Source organism: Chiloscyllium plagiosum, chromosome 12 (assembly GCF_004010195.1).
Source record: "Chiloscyllium plagiosum isolate BGI_BamShark_2017 chromosome 12, ASM401019v2, whole genome shotgun sequence".
NCBI lineage: Eukaryota > Metazoa > Chordata > Chondrichthyes > Orectolobiformes > Hemiscylliidae > Chiloscyllium > Chiloscyllium plagiosum.
Window position 1 is genome coordinate 65,792,331 of NC_057721.1, and position 21,878 is coordinate 65,814,208.

Here is a 21,878-nt window from a genome sequence, read left to right on the forward strand (position 1 = left end):
AAGTGCATTATATCGTTCAAATTTGACATGACAGTGGAGATCAATTTCCTTCAATAGAGTACCTGAGGAATCTCATTGCACAAGCCAACAGGTTTATATGTACTTTTCTCATCAAATGTTGTCCTGTGCATATAACCGAAGAGATCTGGTATAGAGGAACTAGAAACTCTGTGTACTATTGTAGGAGAACCTTGCTGGCCTATCCTTATTGAATTGTAGCAGCAGCTTCCCCAAGCTTCAGTGTGTTGCTCAACATCAACTGTGCCGAACTGCAACACTGTCATCAGTTCTTTTCATTGGAAGGCTAACATGTTCCAAGCACACCTGAGTGTATCTTTCAATGAGTTTAAGATCCTCCAGAAGCAGGATGTTTCTGCCATTGCCCTTCACTGATAACAGACCTGTTGGGGCAGATGTTGATTTCTCTATCCAGCACTGGCCTTATACTATTCCGATGTCGTCAGATCTTTCAGGAAAATCTTTGATGGAAGGTCCAAACATTTACTAACCTCAATGCATATTTGACCCAGTTGGTTATAATGTGTCTCAGAATTTTTTCGTTAACATTTATGTTGGTGTAGTTTTCCCAAAAACTCACTTTATTCATAAACTTTGTGGAAAGAATATTGGATAGGAGCTTCAGTTAAGGCATTTCATCTGCATTCCTATGAGAGCATAACTGGCTCTGCTTGCTGTCCTGTTCTGCTATTTCAGCTGCACTTTTAATTTAGGCATATCTTCTTACCCATTAACTGCCTTAAATTGTCCAGCTTTTCTGACTGTCCCAATTCCCTAAATTTAATCTGCATGTGGAAATTTTAGTAGTTTCTTACCTAATACAAATAATACTGGGTAAACTGACTCTCTCCCCATGCCTGTGATTATAGCATGATCTTGGCTCTGAATTCAGCAAAATCATCATGCACTGATTGGTTCCCACATGAGTTGTTCAATAATCTAGGCTGTTAAAACTTCTACATGAGTAAATAATGTGCTATGGCTCAACACCACACTGCACTTGTTTTATTTTGTGATTCACAAGAAGTGTGCTAACAGATGCATTTTCTAAGTAAATTATTGTCCTCATGATTTACTGAAGAATTCCCTCATCAAATATTATAAAATTCTTAATTCCCAATTATTTAAAAATCTACCTTGGGCATGCTAAACTGCTAAATGTCCATGGCCTTCTGAAAGTTTTAAAGTTCACAACCTTTTGAATGGAGAAAAGGATCTCCTCTGTGTTGTAAATGCTGACCCCTTTATCCTGAGACGATATCCCCTAGTTTTGGACTTTACAGTCAGAGAAACATCCTTCCATCATCTACCCTGTCAAGCTCTCTTTTTATCCCCCTTATATTTGATTTGGTTTATTATTGTCATGTGTACGGAGATACGGTGAAATGTATTGTTTTACGTGCTCTAGGAATTGCCATAGCAAACTGTGGTGCATCCAATAGGATGCTCTCTATGAATCACCTATAAAAATTGTAAGTCTCATTATGGACCTGAATTTCCTTAGCCTTCTGAGGAAGTAGTTATGTTGGTGTGTTTGCTTGTCTGTAGCATCAACATGGATAGACCAAGACAGATTGGTGGTATTCATTCCTTGGAACTTGAAGCTCTTGACCACATCCACAAGTATCCATCAATAGAGACTGGGGAGTGTCCTCCACTCTGCTTCCTGAAGTCTATGACCAGCTTTCTGGTTTTGCTGACATTGAAACAGAGATTGGTTTTACACCTTGCTGCTAAGCTCTTGCTCTCTATCTCTTCCTTTACAGGACTCTGCCCCGTCATTGTTTGAGATCTGACCCACTACTGTGGTGTTATCAGCTAATTTTTAAATGGAGTTAGAGCTGAATTTGGCTGCACAGTTGAGTATATAAGGCGTATAGTAAGACACTGAGTATGGAGCCTTGTGGGGCACTGGTGTTGAGGATTATTGTGGAGGAGATATTGTTGCCTATCCATAATGATTGCATCCAGCAAGTTGAGGATCCAGTTGCAGAGTGTCCTCGATTCCAGAGTTTTGAGATGAGTTTTGTTGGAATTATGATGATGAACGTTGAACTAAAGTCTATAAATAGCAATCTGATGTAGGTGTCATCATTAGCCAGATGTTCCAGGGATGAGTGTCGGGCTGAGGAGATGGTGTTGCAGGGGAACAATGAGAGAATCTCTCATTTGGTTAAACTGCAGAAAATAAAAGGCTGATTTTTCTTCTCTTCACCCAGAGGAATCTGGATTGGTTTTCTGCATTGTAGTGGAACTGAAAAAAAAAAGCCTTGAATCTTTTAAAAGGCAGTTGGATGTTGTGAGAGATAACAATAGATTTCTCTGGAAGAATACGTTCGATGAGCTGACCCTCTGTGCTTGTTTTGTGATCAAAGCCTATTCTCTGGTATGAATTTTTGAACATAAGTTATCTTGCATGTTCCTATGAGAGTCGTTTGGTAGTCTAGGTTATGGAAATTCTTACAAAACTTAAATAATGTTCTTGCTATGGCTCATCATGCTGTACATTGAAATATGTAATATAATCTGTTTCCAAATCTAAATTTTAGGATAAATGCTGTGTCTAATGGACAGGTCCGAGGGGATGGATACAGTGATGGCTGTTTGGGAAGAACAGGTAATAATGCTTAAGCTATTTACTTATTTTAGTAGTTACTATAATCTGAGAAATTCTGAAGAATAGTGACCTAACAATAATATCAAAGATTGAACTGACGAGAAAATCTGATGTATTGCCAACAGGGATGCGAGTTAAAAATACAAAAAATTAAACCAGCTTCTTGAAAAGAAACTTCAGGACTGTGAAGAGTATTAGCTATGAGGTTATTTTATTCATTCATGGGATACACACTCTCAATAGCCAAGGCTAGTATTTGTCACTTATTCTCAATTGTTTTTGTGAAGGTGATGAGCCATTTAGAGTCATAGAAATATACAGCACAGAAGCAGACCCTATGGTTCAACTCGTCCGTGCCGATCAACTATCCTATATAAATCTGATCCCATTTGCCAGCACTTTGCCCATATCCCTCTAAACCCTTCCTATTTATATACCCACCCAGAAAACTTTTAAATGTTGTAATTGTACCACTTCCAATACTTCATCTGGCAGCTCATTCCAAACATGCCATCCTCTGTGTGCAAAATTTGCCCCTTCGGTGCCTTTTAAATCTTTCCCATCTCACTGTATATCTATGCCCTGTAGTTCTGGACACCCCCACCTCTGGGAAAATCCCTTTTATATTTACCTTATCCATGTCCCTTGTGATTTTATAACCTCTATAAGGTCACCCCTCAGCCTCCGATGCTCCAGGGAAAACAGCCTCAGCTTATTCAGCCTCTCCTTCTAGCTGAAACTCTCCAACCCTGGCAACATCCTTGTAAATCTTTTCTGAACCATTTCAAGTTTCATAATATCTTCCTAAAGATATTGCACATAATAATCCAAACATGCCATAAATTTCTGCAGTTACTGTGTAGATGGTATTGCGGAGAGAGTACCAGGATTTTGATCCAATGACATTGAAGGAACCGCAATGCTTCTAAGTCAGAATAGCCTGATTTGAAGGGAAACCCCCAGCTGATGCTGTTCCCATGCACCTGCTGCTCATGTCCTTCTGGATGGCAAAAGCCATGGATTTGGAGCTGGCATAAAAGTCAAGAACATTGACTGAGCAGTTTGAATTATTGTGTAGTTTTTATGTATGGATTTATGTTCAGTTGTGCTAGTCTGTTAACTGGAGGTGATAACTAGTGAAATGATATGTTTTCAAAGTTTGGGAGAAGATTTGTAGCTTGGGTGCTCGTTGTTGTGGTTCTGTTCGCCGAGCTGGGAATTTGTGTTGCAGACGTTTCGTCCCCTGTCTAGGTGACATCCTCAGTGCTTGGGAGCCTCCTGTGAAGCACTTCTGAGATGTTCCCTCCGGTATTTATAGTGATTTGTATCTGCCGCTTCTGGTTGTTAGTTCCAGCTGTCCACTGCAGTGGCCGGTATATTGGGTCCAGGTCGATGTGCTTATTGATTGCATCTGTGGATGAGTGCCATGCCTCTTGGAATTCCCTGTGGGACAACACAACTATTATAGGACAAGCCAAACACAGAACAGCCAGGGAATTCCTAGAGGCATGGCACTCATTCACAGATTCAATCAATAAGCACATCGACCTGGACCCAATATACCGGCCACTGCAATGGACAACTGGAACTGATAACCGGAAGCGGCAGATTCAAATCACTATAAATGCCTGAGGAAACATCACAGAAGCGATTCACAGGAGGCTCCCAAGCACTGAGGATGTCACCTAGACAGGGGACGAAACGTCTGCAACACAAATTCCCAGCTCGGCGAACAGAACCACAACAACATGTTTTCTCAGGGTTCAACAGTGGGAAATGTCTCTCCATTCAGTCATCTTAAGTAATGGCTTGAGCACAGGTTGGTCAACTAGAAATGATATGTTGGTTTTGGTGCTGGGGGTGGGGGAGGGACAGACAAAAGCAAAAAAGATAATAGACTTTGAGAATTTTAAAAAAATTTCACATTGAGTCATTTGAAATGAAAGCGAATGGGGTGAAACCATAAAAATTGTCAAAAATAAACTATAGTTTCTGCCTCTAGGTTTTAGGTTCTAGCTTATTTGTCATTTAATGAAACATTCAGTAAGGTGCAGACCATAAACTAGAGTGAAATGACAAGTATAAAAATGTTCATTTCACTAAAATGTATAGTGTGGTGCATTGCTGATATCACACCGGGCTATCTGTTGTTCTTTTGTGTTTAATTACGTCTGAACATTACACTCTTGGGTGATTAAAATCATTCCTGTCCTGAGTTATTAGTCATATGGAAAGCAAACTATTTTTGTTGGTCACTGAGGAAGCTACAGGTTTTTATTTTGTTTCATTTTTGTATTTGCTAATTTTTTGCAAGTTGTTTATTTTTAGACTTGAGTTGTGTGCTCTCTCAGGCTCTGGCTCTTTGGGCATTCGTCACATGCAGGAATAAAATGGGAGGAGGTACACGTGAGTGAGTTTCCTCTGAGTCCCTCCTCCTTCTACTCTGTCTTGTAGCCCCTTGCATCAACTTTGTACCTCTGCATCAGTGAAGCTGAAGTTGGTAACATTGTGGAGCAGAGCTGAAAATGTGTTGCTGGAAAAGCGCAGCAGGTCAGGCAGCTTCCAAGGAGCAGGAGAATCGACGTTTCGGGCATGAGCCCTTCTTCAGGAATTCCTGAAGAAGGGCTCATGCCCGAAACGTCGATTCTCCTGCTCCTTGGATGCTGCCTGACCTGCTGCGCTTTTCCAGCAACACATTTTCAGCTCTGATCTCCAGCATCTGCAGTCCTCACTTTCTCCTCAAATTGTGGGGCAGTGCAGGTTTAATATGTGCACAGTTACCACTTGTTTTTATTCCAGCCACCTATGGCACCATGCTGATTTAGTTAGATTTTCATTCTTTCTACAGAATAGGTAGCCAAAATCAGGCGAGCACAAGATAGACACTAATGTGGGAACCAGCCATCAGTTGAATTTTGGAAATTGAGTCAAGTTTGTTTTTAAAAACCAGATGGAAATGTTTCTGTTGAGATTTGATTTTTTTCTATCCTGTTCTGCCTCCTGGAGGCAAGAGAACTCGGGGTGTGGAACCAAGGTGGTCAGGTAATAATATCTATCAAACATTGCGGGCTTGATAGGCTGAATGGCTGACCATAGTTCCTACAATAATTACTTGTGCTGGATTTACAATGCCAGGAGTCCTCCTCATACCTTGCTCCAAGTAAACGTTAATTTGAGGCAAGGCTGTGGAGAGTGTTTACAGGCCTGCTTGATCATATTTTCACTCAACATCCATAGATATACTTACTAGCAGGATTAATTGGATAGCAATTAAGGATAGGAGAGCTGCAGTATTTTTTTAAAGGATATTTTTCCTGTTGGATCTAAAGATGGAAACAGTTCATAGCATTTCAGTTACTGCCATGACCAGAATCCATAAACTCCCCGATTGACGAGGAGCTGAAGTCCTGGCGTTTTCTTCTTGGCTCAGTGCTGCAGTGATGCTTTTATTTATTGGGAATGAGATTTTGTTTTTCAAACAATGACTGCCTGACCAGTGTTATAAAAATCTTAACATCTTCACAATATTAAGTCCTTGGCATCAGAATTATTTTGATAGCATGTGGTGGTTTTAAGTATAGACCTACTACATACCATGATTCTTTCAGCTTGAAGAATGGTGGGACATGATGTCTCCTACTTTATTACCAAGATGTATTTTTAAAGGTTTTCAATTGCAAACCAAGTGTGCAAGTCAGGTGAGTGAAATATTTTCCTGCTGGCTGAAGATCATTATCCTAATTAAAATATAGTAAGTTTGTTTTATTGTAACTTCTCAGGAAACCATAAAGTTTAGAGTTGGATTCTTTCTTTATTATCTGGTCACTGTCTGATGCTTACGTTTTAAGACCCACTGTCATTTTTGTAAACTGTTCTGAGCAAACATTTGTTATTTATAAATCACTGTTGAATGGTGTGCATGCTGTGGTAATGCTATTTTAATGTCATAATGTACTGTTATCTTCAAAAACAAAATCCATATGCTGCTATTAATGGGTGGAAACTTGTAAATTGCCAACGTTGTTGGTGCTGCTGGAAAGTGCACTTGCAGACAAGAAAATGTTGAGAAGTTTCCTTGGTTTGATCCACTAAAAAGTTCTTTCGGTACCTTAGGTCAGAACACATAGCAAAACTCAAACAGCTCAGGGGAGATGTTGAGTTCCAGTCGTCAGTCATGAGAAATTTCAATAATCTTGAAAGGAGACAAGTTTGTAATAATGTAAAGTAGATACTTGTCACTCTGCAAATCGGAAGCATTTGCATCCTAAGTTCTCTTTTGCCCAATGCTGCTCTAAATCCATTTGAAGCATCTGACATCAGCTGAAGTTAGATATAGCTGCCAAACATTATGTTAGCATATGTGAATGAGAAATTCCATCTTCTGGGTGAAAATTTATAATGGAGAACAATCATTGATCACTGGAGCAGGTCTACAGGAAAAATCTGTATGGAGCTTCAATGAAGCTGCATATTTGCAATTTATTTTTCTGGTTTGAAATTGAGTGAAATGGTGCTACTAAATGTCCTAGAGTCAAGACCAGCAAAGACAAAGACTTACAGATTTTCTGTCACCATATGCAATGTAATGATGACCGGACATGATACAGCCAGCAGTACATCAGCATTGTTCTATTGGAGATGATGTGTCATTAGAAGATGGTGTTCTTTAAACCTAATCTAGAATAATCAAACCTTGAATAATGTGCAAAAAGCAGCTCCACAAGATACATGAAGGCCATGTGGAATGGAGAAGAAACTCCGACCTAGTTCAACTGTGTGCTGCATGTACAAAAATATCAAAAATGTGTATGTCATAAGTACGGACATATACAGCAGAAAGAAAAGACAATAGTTATTGAAGTGTGGCCTCAATCTGGCATACTATAGAAACTGATTTAGTCACACACAGTCAAGAGTATTATCTCTCACTTGCAGGCTGCTAGTCAGTTCATTTTTGTCTGAAGGACACAAGATTTGAGCTATTGAAACATCTTCGTAGGAAGAGTTCTGTTCACTGAGCAAGGGATTCCTAACAATGTAACTCCAGGTGACTTATTGAAAATTTAAGGAACTCGCTTAACAGTATAGGATCAACCCAATCAAGACATTTCCTAAAAGAATATTGGTTTGGAGAACAGCACATCCAAATGGTCAAGAGAGCCCTCCTGATGCTGGGAGTTTCGGGTAGACCCAGACCTTGACTTACTGTCATTCCCTGAGCGACATCTCTCAACGCTGATGTAAAATCACCTGCAGAACTGGTGAATGGAAGCAAGTATAAGATAACACTGCCAAATAAGGTACTGCCTCCAAGAGACCGGGAGGAAACAGCATGAGAACTCAGTGTGTAGGTAGAGCATAGGACTAAGAAGCAGGAATAGGGATTTCAGTCTCTCTCCCCGAGGCGTCATTCTGTAAGGTCATTGCCGATTTGATTATGAAGGAGGTCTACAATTTAATAGACATGTTAATCTGTATTGTTGAAAGCATAGACTTTATAATAATCTAATTATGAAAGTCTGGATCCAAGCAAAACTGTTGAGGTTGAGACCTCAAAATTTATGTGTCTTTGAGACAGTAGCCAATAAGCAAATGTGAAAGAACAGACCTCTACTCAAGTTGCAAAAGAAGGAAAGATCAATGAGACCAATAACATCATGGATCCATGAGACAACCCTGTTAGTGACATAAGATGAGACAACCCTGTTAGTGACATAAGATGAGTCTTCTAACTCTGAGACAACGCTCCTAACATCTGCTGTTAAACATACCAATTCACTACTTGATGTGATGTATATCAAATCTACAAGACACTGGCACAATATCCTTCCACTACAGTGTTTCCATGAAAAATCTTTTCAAAAAGAACTCGAGGTGTTGTAGACTCTAAAGTGCTTTTTGTTTAAATTTTAAAACTCATTGTGAATCTTTTAATTAGATCTAATATAATTAATGGTTTAAACAATTATATTTAAATAATCATAGAATCCCTATAGTGCAGATAAATGCCATTCAGTTCATCTGAGTCTGTACCCCACCCAGTCCCCTAACTCTGAATTTCCCATGTCTCTTCCACTTTGCCCCATAGTGCCAGGATGTGCAGGCTATTTCGCAGGGCCAATCCACCCAAATTGCACATCTTTGGACTGTGGGAGGAAGCCAGAGCAGAAACCCACAGACATGGGGAGAACATGCAAATTCTACATAGACCGTCATCCAGGGCTGGAATCCAACCAGGTCTCTGGCACTGTGAGGCAGTGGTGCTACCTACTGTGCTGTCCCTGATGTTTTATTTCAAAGTTGTGTTTTGAAGAGGTCATGTATATGAACCGAAAGTGCTGGTCTATCATATTTTAGTGATTTGCCAGAAACTCTGTCTTTGATGGTAGAAGTTTTTTTTTTCACCTGTTGGATATCATTTCAATTCCCCTCCAGCTGAGGTGTGGTGATAAGTGTTGTGGGTGATGTGGTCAAAAGCCCTCATGGTAAGGACTGAGTTTCCAATTTAAAGATCCTCCAAAGTTTCTTTCCAATTGGGCACTGACTGCATCTATGTCCTTAATGAGAGCCACTCCAATGCGTTGGTCCTTTTGGTACTTGTTCCATAGATGGTCTTGACTTTGCTGAAGAATCCATACATCATTGCTGTTGAAAACTTGTTTCAGTTCCTGGTCTCTTTCTACCTATTTGTTCTTTATATTATGGCTTTTTTTTTGGTCCTCTACCATCATTTGTCTGTATATTTGCTTTAATTCCTTCATGTTTTGGTGTTTCTAATTCAGGGCCACCTTGTGCTTGCAACATAGTAGCTCTTTGATCTTTTGGTCCTTCTTGTTATTCCTGTCTTGATCTCTCCTGGTAGAGAAACCTAGAGTCTCCTTGCAAGTGCTGTTTATGATGGATATAAGGGCAGATCAGGCAGTGTGGATGTTCTGTAGTTACTGTTCATTAAGCATTTCAGAGTTGACTGTGATCTACTCTGATAGGGGATCAATCTTCAATGGGTCCTTGAGTACATCAACATTTTATGAAACTTCCGTCTGGTGTGGAGCTAATTTACAGGATGAGTGGGATACTTTTCAACTTTCATTGTCTGTAGTCCAGAACAAGACCACTCCAGTCTCTGTTCAGTTGCAGTGTGCAGAGAACACTTCGATGTATACACACTCAAGTCAGAGAAAGAATGAACCTTAGGCCATCCAGCTGAAAGACTGAGGTACTCTACCGTGTTTGCTCTCACTGCTAAATATTTTCCCTCAATAATCAAGACCATTGGACAATGGGAATCAATTCCTGTATATTGGGAGTATCATCTCAGTTCGGGTAGACTCTGAAACTCAACATCATCTTCAGTATTCTAGTGCCGTTTTGGCAGTCTGCGCAACAAAGTTTAAGTGACCTCAAGTCTGACAGCAAAGGCAGGGTCTACATGATAACTGTATTATCAGTCTTTCTGCATGTGTGACAGACATGTATAATGTCCAGCAGATACCTCGAGCTGCTTGAGAAATACCATCATCAATGCCTGTACAAAACCCTGCAAGTACACTAACAGTCATACAAATAATAATTTCAAACCTATGAGAAAAGGAAAATACAACAAATTGCAGATGTGCTGTAAATGTTAAATGCATCTGGTGCCTGATTTCTGGAGTTCATATATTTGCATGATATTTGGTAAATATGGTATTATCGTGCAATTGAAGCTTCAATAGGGTATACTGAGTTGTGGATGGGCAATCTTCATACCTGAGAGTATGAAAATATCTTACCAGATGGGAAAATTAAGGGTTTAAATTTGGAGTCCCTTTTTATATGCTGGCCATGGGTACTAAAGTTTGTAAGAAAAGCTCTGGTTTTCTTAACTAGTTGCATTGTATGTTGTGGGCATTGTGCAAACTGCAGAACTTTAAAATAAACACTGTAAACCTTTTGGTTCTGTAAAGTCTACCATGAGTGACACCGTTCCCTTTTATGTTTACATTCAAAATATGGATTTGGTTTTGTTTTTGTCCTCTGAGTCATGTCCCCTTGTTTTCAATGGTGGGGCTTTCCAACATGAGAGTTAGGACCCTAAGTGAAGCTTCAAATTGAACTTTGAGTCACAGGCTCTGGGGCATTATTGGTAGCTGTGGAGCTCTGAGACCAAATTGGAACAGCTGATTTCCCCTCAACTGAGAACCTCCCCTCCCCTTCCCAATGCATGTTCAGTTCCACCTGGTGAGTCACAATTATTTTCATTTGAGCTCATTTGGGTCAAAGTTTGAGGAAGGTTCTGTTCTGTTCTCATTGTTATCCCTATATTGTATAGCTACTCAACAGCCTTTTTTTTTCCTTCTGAATTGTGCTGTGTCCTAAAATATGTCATTGCTACTTTTTATTAAACATGATTCCTTGTGTGATCCCTTGTACTCTGGGAAGTAGAATACTCTCCAGAGTACTTAAGTGGCTCTAGAAATAGTGGATGCATTGGTGATCATCTTCCAGGATTCAATAGACTCTGGAAGAGTCCCTGCAGATTGCAGAGTAACTAATGTTACTCCAATATTCAAAAAGGGAGGTAGAGAGAAGCCAGGGAATTGTAGACCAATAAGCCTAACATCGGAGTGTGCAGTGGGACCTGGGTGTCCTTGTGCACCAGTCACTGAAGGTAAGCATGCAGGTGTAGCAGGCAGTAAAGAAGGCAAAGGGTTTAGAGTACAGGAGAAGGAATGTGTTGTTGCAGTTATACAAGGCCTTGGTGAGGCAACACCGAGAATACTGTGTGCAGTTTTGATCTCGTTTTCTGAGGAAGGATGCTCTTGCTCTTGGAAGTACAGAGAAGGTATACCAGGCTGATTCTGGGGATGGTGGGACTGACTTATGAGGAGAGATTGACTCGGTTGTGATTGTTTTCGCTGGAGTTCAGACAAGTGAGGGGGCAATCTCATCGAGACTTAAAATTCTAACAGGACTAAACCGGGTAGATGCAGGTGCATCCAGAGCCAGGACTCATAGCCTAAGGATTGGGTGGACCATGTAGAATGAAGATGAGACATTTCTTCACCCAAAGAGTGGTGAGCCTGTGGAATTTCATTACCGCAGGAAGAGGTTGATGCCAAAACATTGAATGTATTCAAGAGGCAGCTGGATATAGCACTTGGGGCGAATGGGATCAAAGGTTATGGGGAAAAAAGCAGGATTAGTCTATTCAGTTGGACAATCAGCCATGATAGTGATGAATGGCAGAGCAGGCTCAAAGGGCCAAATGGCCTCTTTCTGCACCTATCTTCTATGTTTTTATCAATTACTGCCTCTGAACATTGTGTTGCTGTTCAGGCAGCTTTAAGTCATCTTCAGTACTTGTTCCTTTTATTTTAACAGCCCTTTACAGCTTTTGTTTATAATTGTTGATTACCCAGCCATGTTGTTACCCTTTATACCTTATCTTTTAGTCTCTCTTGAGCGAAGGCCAGACAAGAGTAAATCTAAAGAATATTGCAATATTGAACACAGAAAATATGGTAACAAATTACAAGCTGAAACTTTAGTTGAACTGATAGTGATGTATTTGAAAATCAGAAGTGTTCTATGGATTAAGCAGTGAGAGTTGCAGCAGACTGTCACTCCACTTTTACTCAACTTGCATTTTGACAGTCTAACTGGCCCAGACAAAATGCCATCACCAAACTCTCACCCCTCACCCCTCCCCGTTTCCCCTCTCTTGCTCTTCTTTCCCCCCCCCACCCCCAATCTGTATTCTGAAGGAACTCTTCCCTTTGTGATTCCCTGGTCTGGTCTTTTTACCTCCTTCATCCGACACTTCCTTACTGTCCAAAGCCCCAAAGATTCCTTCCAGGTGAATTTACTTGTAATTTCAGTCTGTTCTTATGGAAGACCAACCAAAGACTGTGAGCGACTACTTTATGGAACATATCTGTTCGGATGCAAGCATAATCCCAAACTTCCGGTAACTTGCCACTTTAATGCACTATCTTACTCTCGTGCTTCCATTTCTGTCCCACGCTTGCTGTTGTGTTTCTCTGAAGCCCAGTGTAAACTGGATAAACAGCACCTAAATTTCCATTTAAACAATTTACAACCTTCAAGCCTTGACATTGAGTTTAACAACTTCAGATAATGAACCCTGTCCTCCTTTTTGTACCTCCCACCCCACCTTCATATCAGACTTTTCTCTTGCTTTTTACTTTCAGTAGAGAATAACCTATATTCTGCTTTAGCACTTGGTCTGGACCCATCCCTCTACAGATATTACCACTCCCTTTGCCTTTTGATCTGTGAGGGACCTGTGACCTCCGGCTTCCATTGCCCTCTAACCTTCCCTTCTGTTTAATTTGATCCATCACATCATTCTCACCCTTCCATCTTGCTCTTCAGTTCTGAAAAGGTCATATTGGGCTCCATTTTACTTGCTCCACCGGTATTGCAGACCTGAGATTTTCCAGTTTGTTTTTATTGCAGGAAAATTGTTTTATTGTCTGGTCAGTTGGTTCCTTTAGTTGTAAGAATAAAAAGGATGATAGGGTGGTTGGGGGAAGACATTGTGGTGGGGGGAACTACAATGGCTAGAGGTCAGTACAAACCTGCAATGCTTGAAATACAGATTTGTGCATTATTTGTGAAGGGAAAAACCACACATTATAACATTTTAGATCTATCTGAAATATTAGTGTTTTTTTTCCTCTAACTAATCTTTATCTTAATTCTTAAATTTCTTCTTCACTCTAAGCGTAACTACCTCTATTTGAGAGAATAATGCAGTTAGCGCTTATAGGAAGCTTTTAGTATTTTGTACTGTGCTAGATGCTATTGGCAATTATAACAGTTATTGGTTTGTGCTTTTAACAGGGCCTTGTGTCAAAATACTTGAACAAAAAAAAAATGACTATGTTAATGGAGGTGAGGACCATGTAGAATGTGGTTAACCAGGGAGAAAAGGATGTGGTTTACAGGAATAGTTTTATGTTCATTTGCAACAAAGGACAAAAAAATGATGACAAAGTAGTTTTCCTAACAACCGATATTTCATCTGAGTATACCTGTGTCTATTGTACCAACCAAGTGATAAAATTGAACTACTCTGAAGAGCAGCAAATTGGTATGCCTCAGTGGGGCTAGTCTGTAGGAAATCAGGTCCCACTATTCCCAGAGTTATCACAAAAGTTAAGGATTTAAAAAAAAATTCATCTGTTCACATGTATTCAGAACTAGCATGGACCAGGTTTCTGTACTTCACAAGAAGTCCATTTAATACAATTACAGGTAAACAGTTGTAAACTATCAGCATATAACTCTAAGTTAAAACTCTAAGCCCCCTTTTAAACTTCTCTACACGCTCTCAAATATGCACACAAAAAGAAAAGGTGTTATGGACAATGTAAGACTGGAAAAACAGTTGCTGTCTGCAGGGTCTGCTGAGCTGCTTCTCAATCCTCCTTCTCCAGATACTTTTATTTGCAGGAATCACCGGGTGAGTGGTTCATATTTATAAAGGTCTTTAACTTAGCAGTTACACAACTTACAGCAACTGGAAAAGAGAATTAAATGGGCTGCTCTCGGATGGTTTTATTTTATACCGCAGAGCAAAAACAGCTCCCTTCCTTCCTGAGAGCCAATGGTTTCTGCACAAACATTCAAACACAAGCATCATTGGATGAGTTGCAACAGAATGCAATCCCGACTGAATGTCAGTCCACACAGCTGAAAGCAAAGACCACAAAACCCAAACAAGACAAAGCTGGGGTTAGGATTGGGTGCCCTTGCCAATATTTGTCCCTCGATCAACATCTCAAAAGCAGATTATCTATTCACTTTTCTTCTTTCTGTATATGGGGAGTTCATTTTATATAAATTGCCTGCCATGTTTTCCTATATTAAGTACTAATGACAATTCAAGAATTCTTCACTAGCCTTTAAAGTACTTTGTTTTCCATGACCGCAGAATGTGTCAATGACTAAAATTGCATGCCATTCTTTCTTGTTTCTGCATCTGTCTCTTTGTGCATGTTTCTCTCACCAAGTGAAGAATTACTTCTAATCTGGGCAAACACCCAGACTCTTCCCTTTTTCCTCACTTAGAAATAACAGTTCTGTTACAATTCCTCTATCTGTTCCTTTACCAATCATTAGGGAAGTCATCAGAACCAATCACTCAACTGAAGAAATGCAAGTACAGCTTCGAAAGAGTTTTTATTTGTCCATATTTATTAAAGAAACAGTGCACAAGTAATTGTACATGTTAACATTGTCGCTTTCTTTTACAGGTGCACGAATCTGGCTTTTTGTTGGCTTCATGCTAATGTTTGGATCTCTCATAGCTTCTATGTGGATCCTGTTTGGGGCATATGTTGTACTTAGTAAGTAACATCTCTTAAATTCTCCTATAAATGCTGAATCACTGACTTTCCAAAAATATGCCAATACCTGTGTTTATGACCTGCAAGCAAATGTTCTGTGCACTCCTTTATTCCAGTTAACAGATTTGTTTTAAATGAAGACAAAGGGTCAGTCAAGTCAAGGTATCAGGTGGTTGATAAACAGTAAAAATATCCGTGCAATACTTTGTATGAGTCCCATTCCCCAGATGGCAGGATAATAGGCTTCCTTTATTCTAATCTGCTGTGGGTCTTAATGAAAAGCCATTGCTTGTCATACATAGTAAACCCACCCACACAACCAACCGATTTGTGTTTTGTGCTTTGTTAAATCAAATCAAATCAAATCAAAATGGTCTTTCCTGCTGTACATTATCTCTATTGCCCCATATCTTCAACAATTTCAATTATTTATCTACTATTTCCTTCAAAATAACCCCTGCTCTCTGCCTCAGATATTGCTTGTGACAAATCACACTGTAGTTGTAACAAACTTATTCATGTTCTTTTTGAGGAGGTAACACAATGAATAAAGGGAATCTGATGGATGTACTTGCGTGGATTTCCTGAAGGTATTTGATAGAATGCCACATCAATTACTCAAAGGAAGGAAGCAAATATACTGATTTACACATTTACAGATGGCACAAAACTAGGTGGCAAGGCAGTTTGGGAGAGGGATACCAACAGTTTGCAGAGAGATATTGATAGGTTAAATAAGTGGGCAAAATATAGGTAAATGGAGTACAAATGTGGGAAACTGCAAAGTTGTTCATTTGAAAGGGAGGACAAAAGAACAGAATATTGCGCAAATTTGCAGAAAGCTGCAACACAAAGGGATTTGGGGGTACTTATGCTAACTTTCCATGCTTCATGCACACTGGTGCAGCGGGTAGAATGTTTGCCCTTCTTTCAATGGGATTGGTGTTTTAAAGGAGGGATGTCTTATTCCAACTGTATAAGATGCTGGTGAGACCATGTCTGGTGTACTGTGAGCAGGTTTGGTGCCTTTATTTAAGGAAAGGTATCATTTCATTGGACACAATTCAGGGAAGGTTCACTAGGATGATCCCTGGTATGGAGGAATTGTCTCAGGAGCAAAGGCTAACTCGGGTGTGATTCTCCTTGCTGGGGTTTAGAAGAACGAGAAGTGATCTTATTGAAAGATGTGGGTTTCTTAAGGTGCTTGACGGTTAAATCCAGAGAGGATGTTTCTGTTTTGGGAGAATCTAGGACTAAAGTGTGTAGTCTCAGAATAAAGGGGTGCCAATTTAAGACTGAGAGGCGGATAAATTTCTCCTCTTTTAGAGGGCCAATGTATGGGAATTCCTTGTCAAAGAGGGCTGTGGGTGCACTGGCCTTGTTTGTATTTATGGTTAAGATTCTTCATTGCTAGGGGAATCAAGGACAATAGGGGGGAAATGCAGGAATATGGACTTGAAGAATGTCAGATCGGTCATGATCCTATTGAATGATTAGATTAGATCCCCTACAGTGTGGAAACAAGCCCTTTGGCCCAACCACTCCACACTGACCCTCCAAAGAGTAAACCACCCAGACCCATTTCCCTCTGACGAATGCACCTAACACTGTGGGCAATTTAGCATGGCCAATTCACCTGACCTGCACATCTTTGGGCTGTGGGAGGAAACCAGAGCACCTGGAGGAAGCCCACGCAGACACGGAGAATGTGCAAACTCCACACAGTCGCCCGAGGCTGGAATTGAACCTGGGACCCTGGTGCTGTAAGGCAGCAGTGCTAGCCACTATGCTGCTGGAGCTGGCTTGAGGGCCTACTCCTGTTCCCATTTCTTGTGGTCTTATTATGGTCTTAAAGTTCAAAGTTTGAGAGAAGATTTGTAGCTCGGGTGCTCGTTGTTGTGGTTCTGTTCGCTGAGCTGGAAATTTGTGTTGCGGACGTTTCGTCCCCTGTCTAGGTGACATCCTCAGTGCTTGGGAGCCTCCTGTGAAGTGCTTCTGAGATGTTTCCTCCGGCACCTAGACAGGGGACGAAATGTCTGCAACACAAATTTCCAGCTCGGCGAACCGAACCACAACAATGGTCTTAAAGGTCACGGCAGGGAATGAAAGGCCACTGTGTATGGAGTAGCGTATTGGTATGCATAGAAGATTTGCTGTCTAACAGGAAATAAAGTAGGCAACATATCCCCCCCCCCCCCGCCCAGGTTGACAGTGTAATGAGTGGTGTTTCGTAGGGAATTATGCCTGGATATCAATGTCTATAATGTATATAAATGATGACTTGAGTGAAAGAACAAAAAGTACGGTTGTTAAATTTCTGACAACACAAAGATAAGTAGAAGCATAATTTGTGAAGAGGACTTAAGTCTACAAAAAATATGAATAGTTTAACAGAATGGGTAAAAATGAGACAAATGGAATGTAATATGGAAAACTATGATTATAGACCATTTCAAAGAATAAAGAATAAGAACGAACTGTACTATAAGTCATGAGAGATTACAGACTCCGAGATGGAGAAGGATCTGGGTATCCTTGTATGAAAATCGGAAAAGGTTAGTGTGCTGGTACGACAAGGATACCCAGATCCTTCTGAGAAAAATCTCTCAAAACCAGTAAAAGTTAATACTTGAATCAATCTATTCATAGGTGTAAACAAAACTATTACTGCTCTATGATCTGTTGCTGTGGGTATATTGGGTAAAGTCTTAAGTGCTTTTAATCAGTCAATTGAAGTTAAAACGGAGTTCTGATGAACAGTCACAATCCCTGAAACATTTACTTAAGTTTCTTTCTGCACAAATGCTGCCAGACCTGCTGAGCATTTCCAACATGTTCTGTTTTCATTTCACATTTGACTTGTATTTGGGTTTAATTTTAATTAATTTTGCTATAATTAGGATCTCCAGCTTCAAATTATTTGTGGAACTCCATACAATCGAAGGAATTAAAATAGAATATAAAATCCACCTTATCTAACAAGTCAATTAAAATTTGGTTAATTAACATTCCTGTTCTTTTATTTTGCAGAGGTTAATGTGTATCCAGGCCTGGCTGTGTTCTTTCAGAATGCATTAATATTTTTTAGGTAAGTTGGTATTCAGGAAATAACAGTTTCTGCATGACTTCGCTGACAGAATCTTAGTAGTTTCCCATGTTTTAAACATTAATTCCAGCTCAAATGTTTTTATTGGGGTGTAAATTTTACCAGGGATGCAACTTTCATGATAACCTGTCAACTTTGCTTACAACCACTCGGATTATCCTGCCAAATATTATTTTTCTGCCTTGGAGTTAGAACTACTTTTATGTATTGGGTCACCAAAACGTACATTAGTTGGGCAGTATGGCCCATGGTGTCACCTTTTGATAAATGTCAATAGTGTGCCTCCTTCCCTCCCAAAACTGTTTTAATTCCATGATTTCTGTCTACATTTTGTTTGCAAAGACACACAACTACCGTTCACAACTCAATATTGGAAAAATCTAAAGTCCTTTCATTTGACCCTTTCCAGAAACTCTGCTGTATTCTTGCCTGCCTTCTTGGGTGCTAACTCTAGTTCAGCACTCAACTTCAACATGATGCTTGATACTGAGCTGAGCTTCAAATATCTCTGTCTAATACCCATTTCAGCATTGTTCCCCACGCTCTCAACACCATGCTTCATTCACCACACCATATTTGTGCTCATTTGAAGCCCACCCACTGAAACCTTACTCCCATGCTTGCTGATAATGTGACTTTTTTCCCCACTTTTTTCTTGTAGAATCACTATATAATCGCCATCCTTCTCCCAACATTGCACATTCCTTCACAGTTGTTGGGTCAAAATTTTGGAATTTTTTTTATCTTTTATAGAATTACCTGCACCCTGAAGACTTCAGACAGGCAAGAAAGCCACTCATGCAGGTCATTACTAATTTTTCAAGGGCAGTTAAGAATGGGCAATAAATGTTGACACTTACATCTCATGAACAAATAAAGAAAGCCTATCCTAATGTTCAAGCCATCTATTCTCTTCTGTCTCGCCACTAATCGTCTTTTTATGTATGATAATTGAACATACACTACTATTTCCTCCAAACTCTTTTTCAATCCACCCTTTTTGGTTTCGATCCTGCTCACAATGATCAGATCACTCTCTAATGTCAAAAATCCACTATTGTTAGATTCTTAACTTGGTTATCTCTCTTCAAAATGTAGTCCTTGGATTTCCACTATGTAACATATTGCAATTTAATTTAATAAATAAAACTGTTTCATTTTACTTTCCAAAATGTCATTTTTTAAAACCAGAACTTAAGGAATTTTTTTCTGTGCACTGCATTTTGTGTTTGAAATTACAATATGGAAAAAGTTGTATACCAGACATTTTGTGAAAATTAGTGCAATTTGTTGTCGGTGTACATTTTTTAAACTGGCGTACTTAATTCGTCACATTGTTTCAGTTCATTTTTTTAATCTCAGATTGCAGAGACCAGTGGTGGTATAAGGATGTTCTAAGATTCATTTTCTTCTTCTCTTGGGACTTTAGGTATAATGATACAATATTTTGAAATGTACTATGCAAATTTTTGTGTGTAGTCTGAAGGATCAGTAACCAGAGGACAACCAACATGAGGTGATTGATAAAAGGATCAGAAGCAATGTGGAGAAAAGTTTCATACTGTGATAAAGCTGTATAAGTAACCTTTTGGATTTTAAAGTAATGGTAAAATAGATTTGTGGTTTCAATTCTAGGAAGGTAAATTTTTTTTTAAAAAGTTCAGAATGTCATTTGGAGCAAGGAACCAGCTACAGAATTTCTGAGAAAGCATATGATATAAATTTAAATGCCTGAATTAGATGCGTGTGTTTAATTGATCAAAAAGTTTCTGCAAAATTGAACTTCTATGATATATTAAAAAAAAAGTTCAGGGACCAATAGTAGCTGATTTCAGTTTAGAAAAGAGGTTTCCAGATTGAAGAACAGTTTCATGTCAACAGCCTCACGTGAATATGTTGCAATTACTAACCAGCACAGTAAACTAACTGGGAAAAAAAAGCTTACAAACTATCAAGCAAGTTCCACTCAGAGATATGACTTTTTATTTATTCACTTATGGACATGGGCACCACCAGGTGGTCAGCTTTCATTGCCTGGCCCTCATGGCCCTTTAGAAGGTAATGATGAGCTGCTTCCTTAAACTGCTGCAGTTGTCCCTTTGTTACCATCAGCTGGGTTTACAACAATGCAGAGAGCTGTTGTGATCTTGAATTTATTACCCAAAAGCCTGCAAGATGCAGATTAAAATGTAACTTCCAAAAATACACTAGATCAATAGTTGCAACAAAAACGTTTACATAGCTTTAAGAAGAGAGTAGAATTGGATAAAATGTATAGCTTTTCCAAATACTTTGGTACACTGGAATAGAGTTATAGAGATATACAGCACGGAAACAGACATTTCAGTTCAACTAATTTATCCAACCAGATATCCTAAATTTAATCTAGTCCCACTTGCCAGCGTTTGGTCCATATCCCTCTTAAACCCTTCCCCTTCATACACCCATCCAGATGCCTCTTAAATGTTGCAATTGTACCAGTCTCCTCCACTTCCTCTGGCAGTTCATTCCATACATGTACCACCCTCTGCATGAAAAACGTTACCCCTTAGGTCCCTTTTATATCTTTCCCCTCTCATCCTAAACCTATGCCCTCTAGTTCTGGACTCCCCCATTCCAGGGAAAAGAATTTGTCTATTTACCCTACCCGTGCCCCTCGTGATTTTATACATCTCTGTTAGGTCACCCCTTAGCCTCTGCTCCAGGGAAAACAGTCTCAGCCTCTCTCTATAGCTCAAACCCTCTACCCGTGGAAGCATCATTGTAAATTAGAAACATTATTGTAGTATGTCACTAGTTTTTAAGATTAACAATGGAAAGATTCAAGACAAGATTGAGGGTTCTTTATCGTTGCAATTTAGACTCCTCCAGATATATACAGCACACAGTTAATAAAAGGAGTATTTGGGCTAGTTAAGGGCCAAAAAGGGGATTTACATGAACAGGGCATGACTGAGCTCTTAAATCTATGGTTTGCATCTGTTTTTGGTGAAGAAGACCATGCTGTCCAAGTCAAAGTGAACAAGGAGACACTTAAAAATTGATAGAAAAGAGGCATTAAATAGGCTGGCTGTACATAAAATGGAAAAGTCACCAGGATCAAATGAGATGTATTCAAGATTTTGAGGGAAACAAGGGTGGAAAGTTGTGCATATTAACTTTAATCTTCCTGCTCTACAGGGGTGGCACCAGTGGACTGGAGAAATGAAAATGTTATACTTGTTCAAAAAATGTAAAGGATGAGCCCAACAACTATAGACAAGTTCCAGGAAAACGTTTTGTAAGGATGAAATAATGTGACAAAGTTTAAGTTACTTAGACAATGGCTAGTTAAGAAAGGCCAGCAAGGATTTGTTAAAGTTCTTGACAAATTTAGGTTTTTTTCTTGAGCAATCAGGGAAGTATTTTGAAGGTAATGTAATTGATGCAGTGTACAAAGACTTGCAAAACATATTTGATAAAATGTCAAATAGCAGGCTTGTCAATCATGTGATTAAAAAGAACACTGACAGCCCAGGTAGCCAGTTAGCTGAGTGGGAACAACATAGTGTTGAATGGACTGGAGGAAGATAGAAAGTGAGATTTCCCAGGTATCTGTGTTGGGACTACAGCTTTTAGAACTAAAGTGAAAGATTATAAGTGGGCTATTCGGCCCCCACCAGCACCACTCACCTGCATTCTGCTGACGTGCCCCCCACAGGCCCCACTGTCACTATCCCCACCCCCAGAACCCCGAGGGGAACACTACCCCTGCTCATGACTCCACCCCCATTCCCCCACC

The 21,878-nt window shown here is 39.7% G+C and overlaps 1 protein-coding gene across 2 annotated transcripts in view; it reads left to right on the forward strand.

Moving 5' to 3' along the window:
* Positions 1 to 21,878, forward strand: part of LOC122555366 (transmembrane protein 50B) — a 205,593-nt gene that overhangs the window by 176,303 nt on the left and 7,412 nt on the right. The window contains exons 4-7 of one of the 2 annotated variants that reach the window (XM_043701300.1): positions 2,568 to 2,635; positions 14,899 to 14,991; positions 18,022 to 18,079; positions 18,851 to 18,901. In XM_043701300.1, coding sequence (XP_043557235.1) covers positions 2,568 to 2,635; positions 14,899 to 14,991; positions 18,022 to 18,079; positions 18,851 to 18,901 — 270 coding nt within the window. The remainder of the gene's footprint in view (positions 1 to 2,567; positions 2,636 to 14,898; positions 14,992 to 18,021; positions 18,080 to 18,850; positions 18,902 to 21,878) is intronic. The other variant, XM_043701301.1, reaches the window with a different exon arrangement.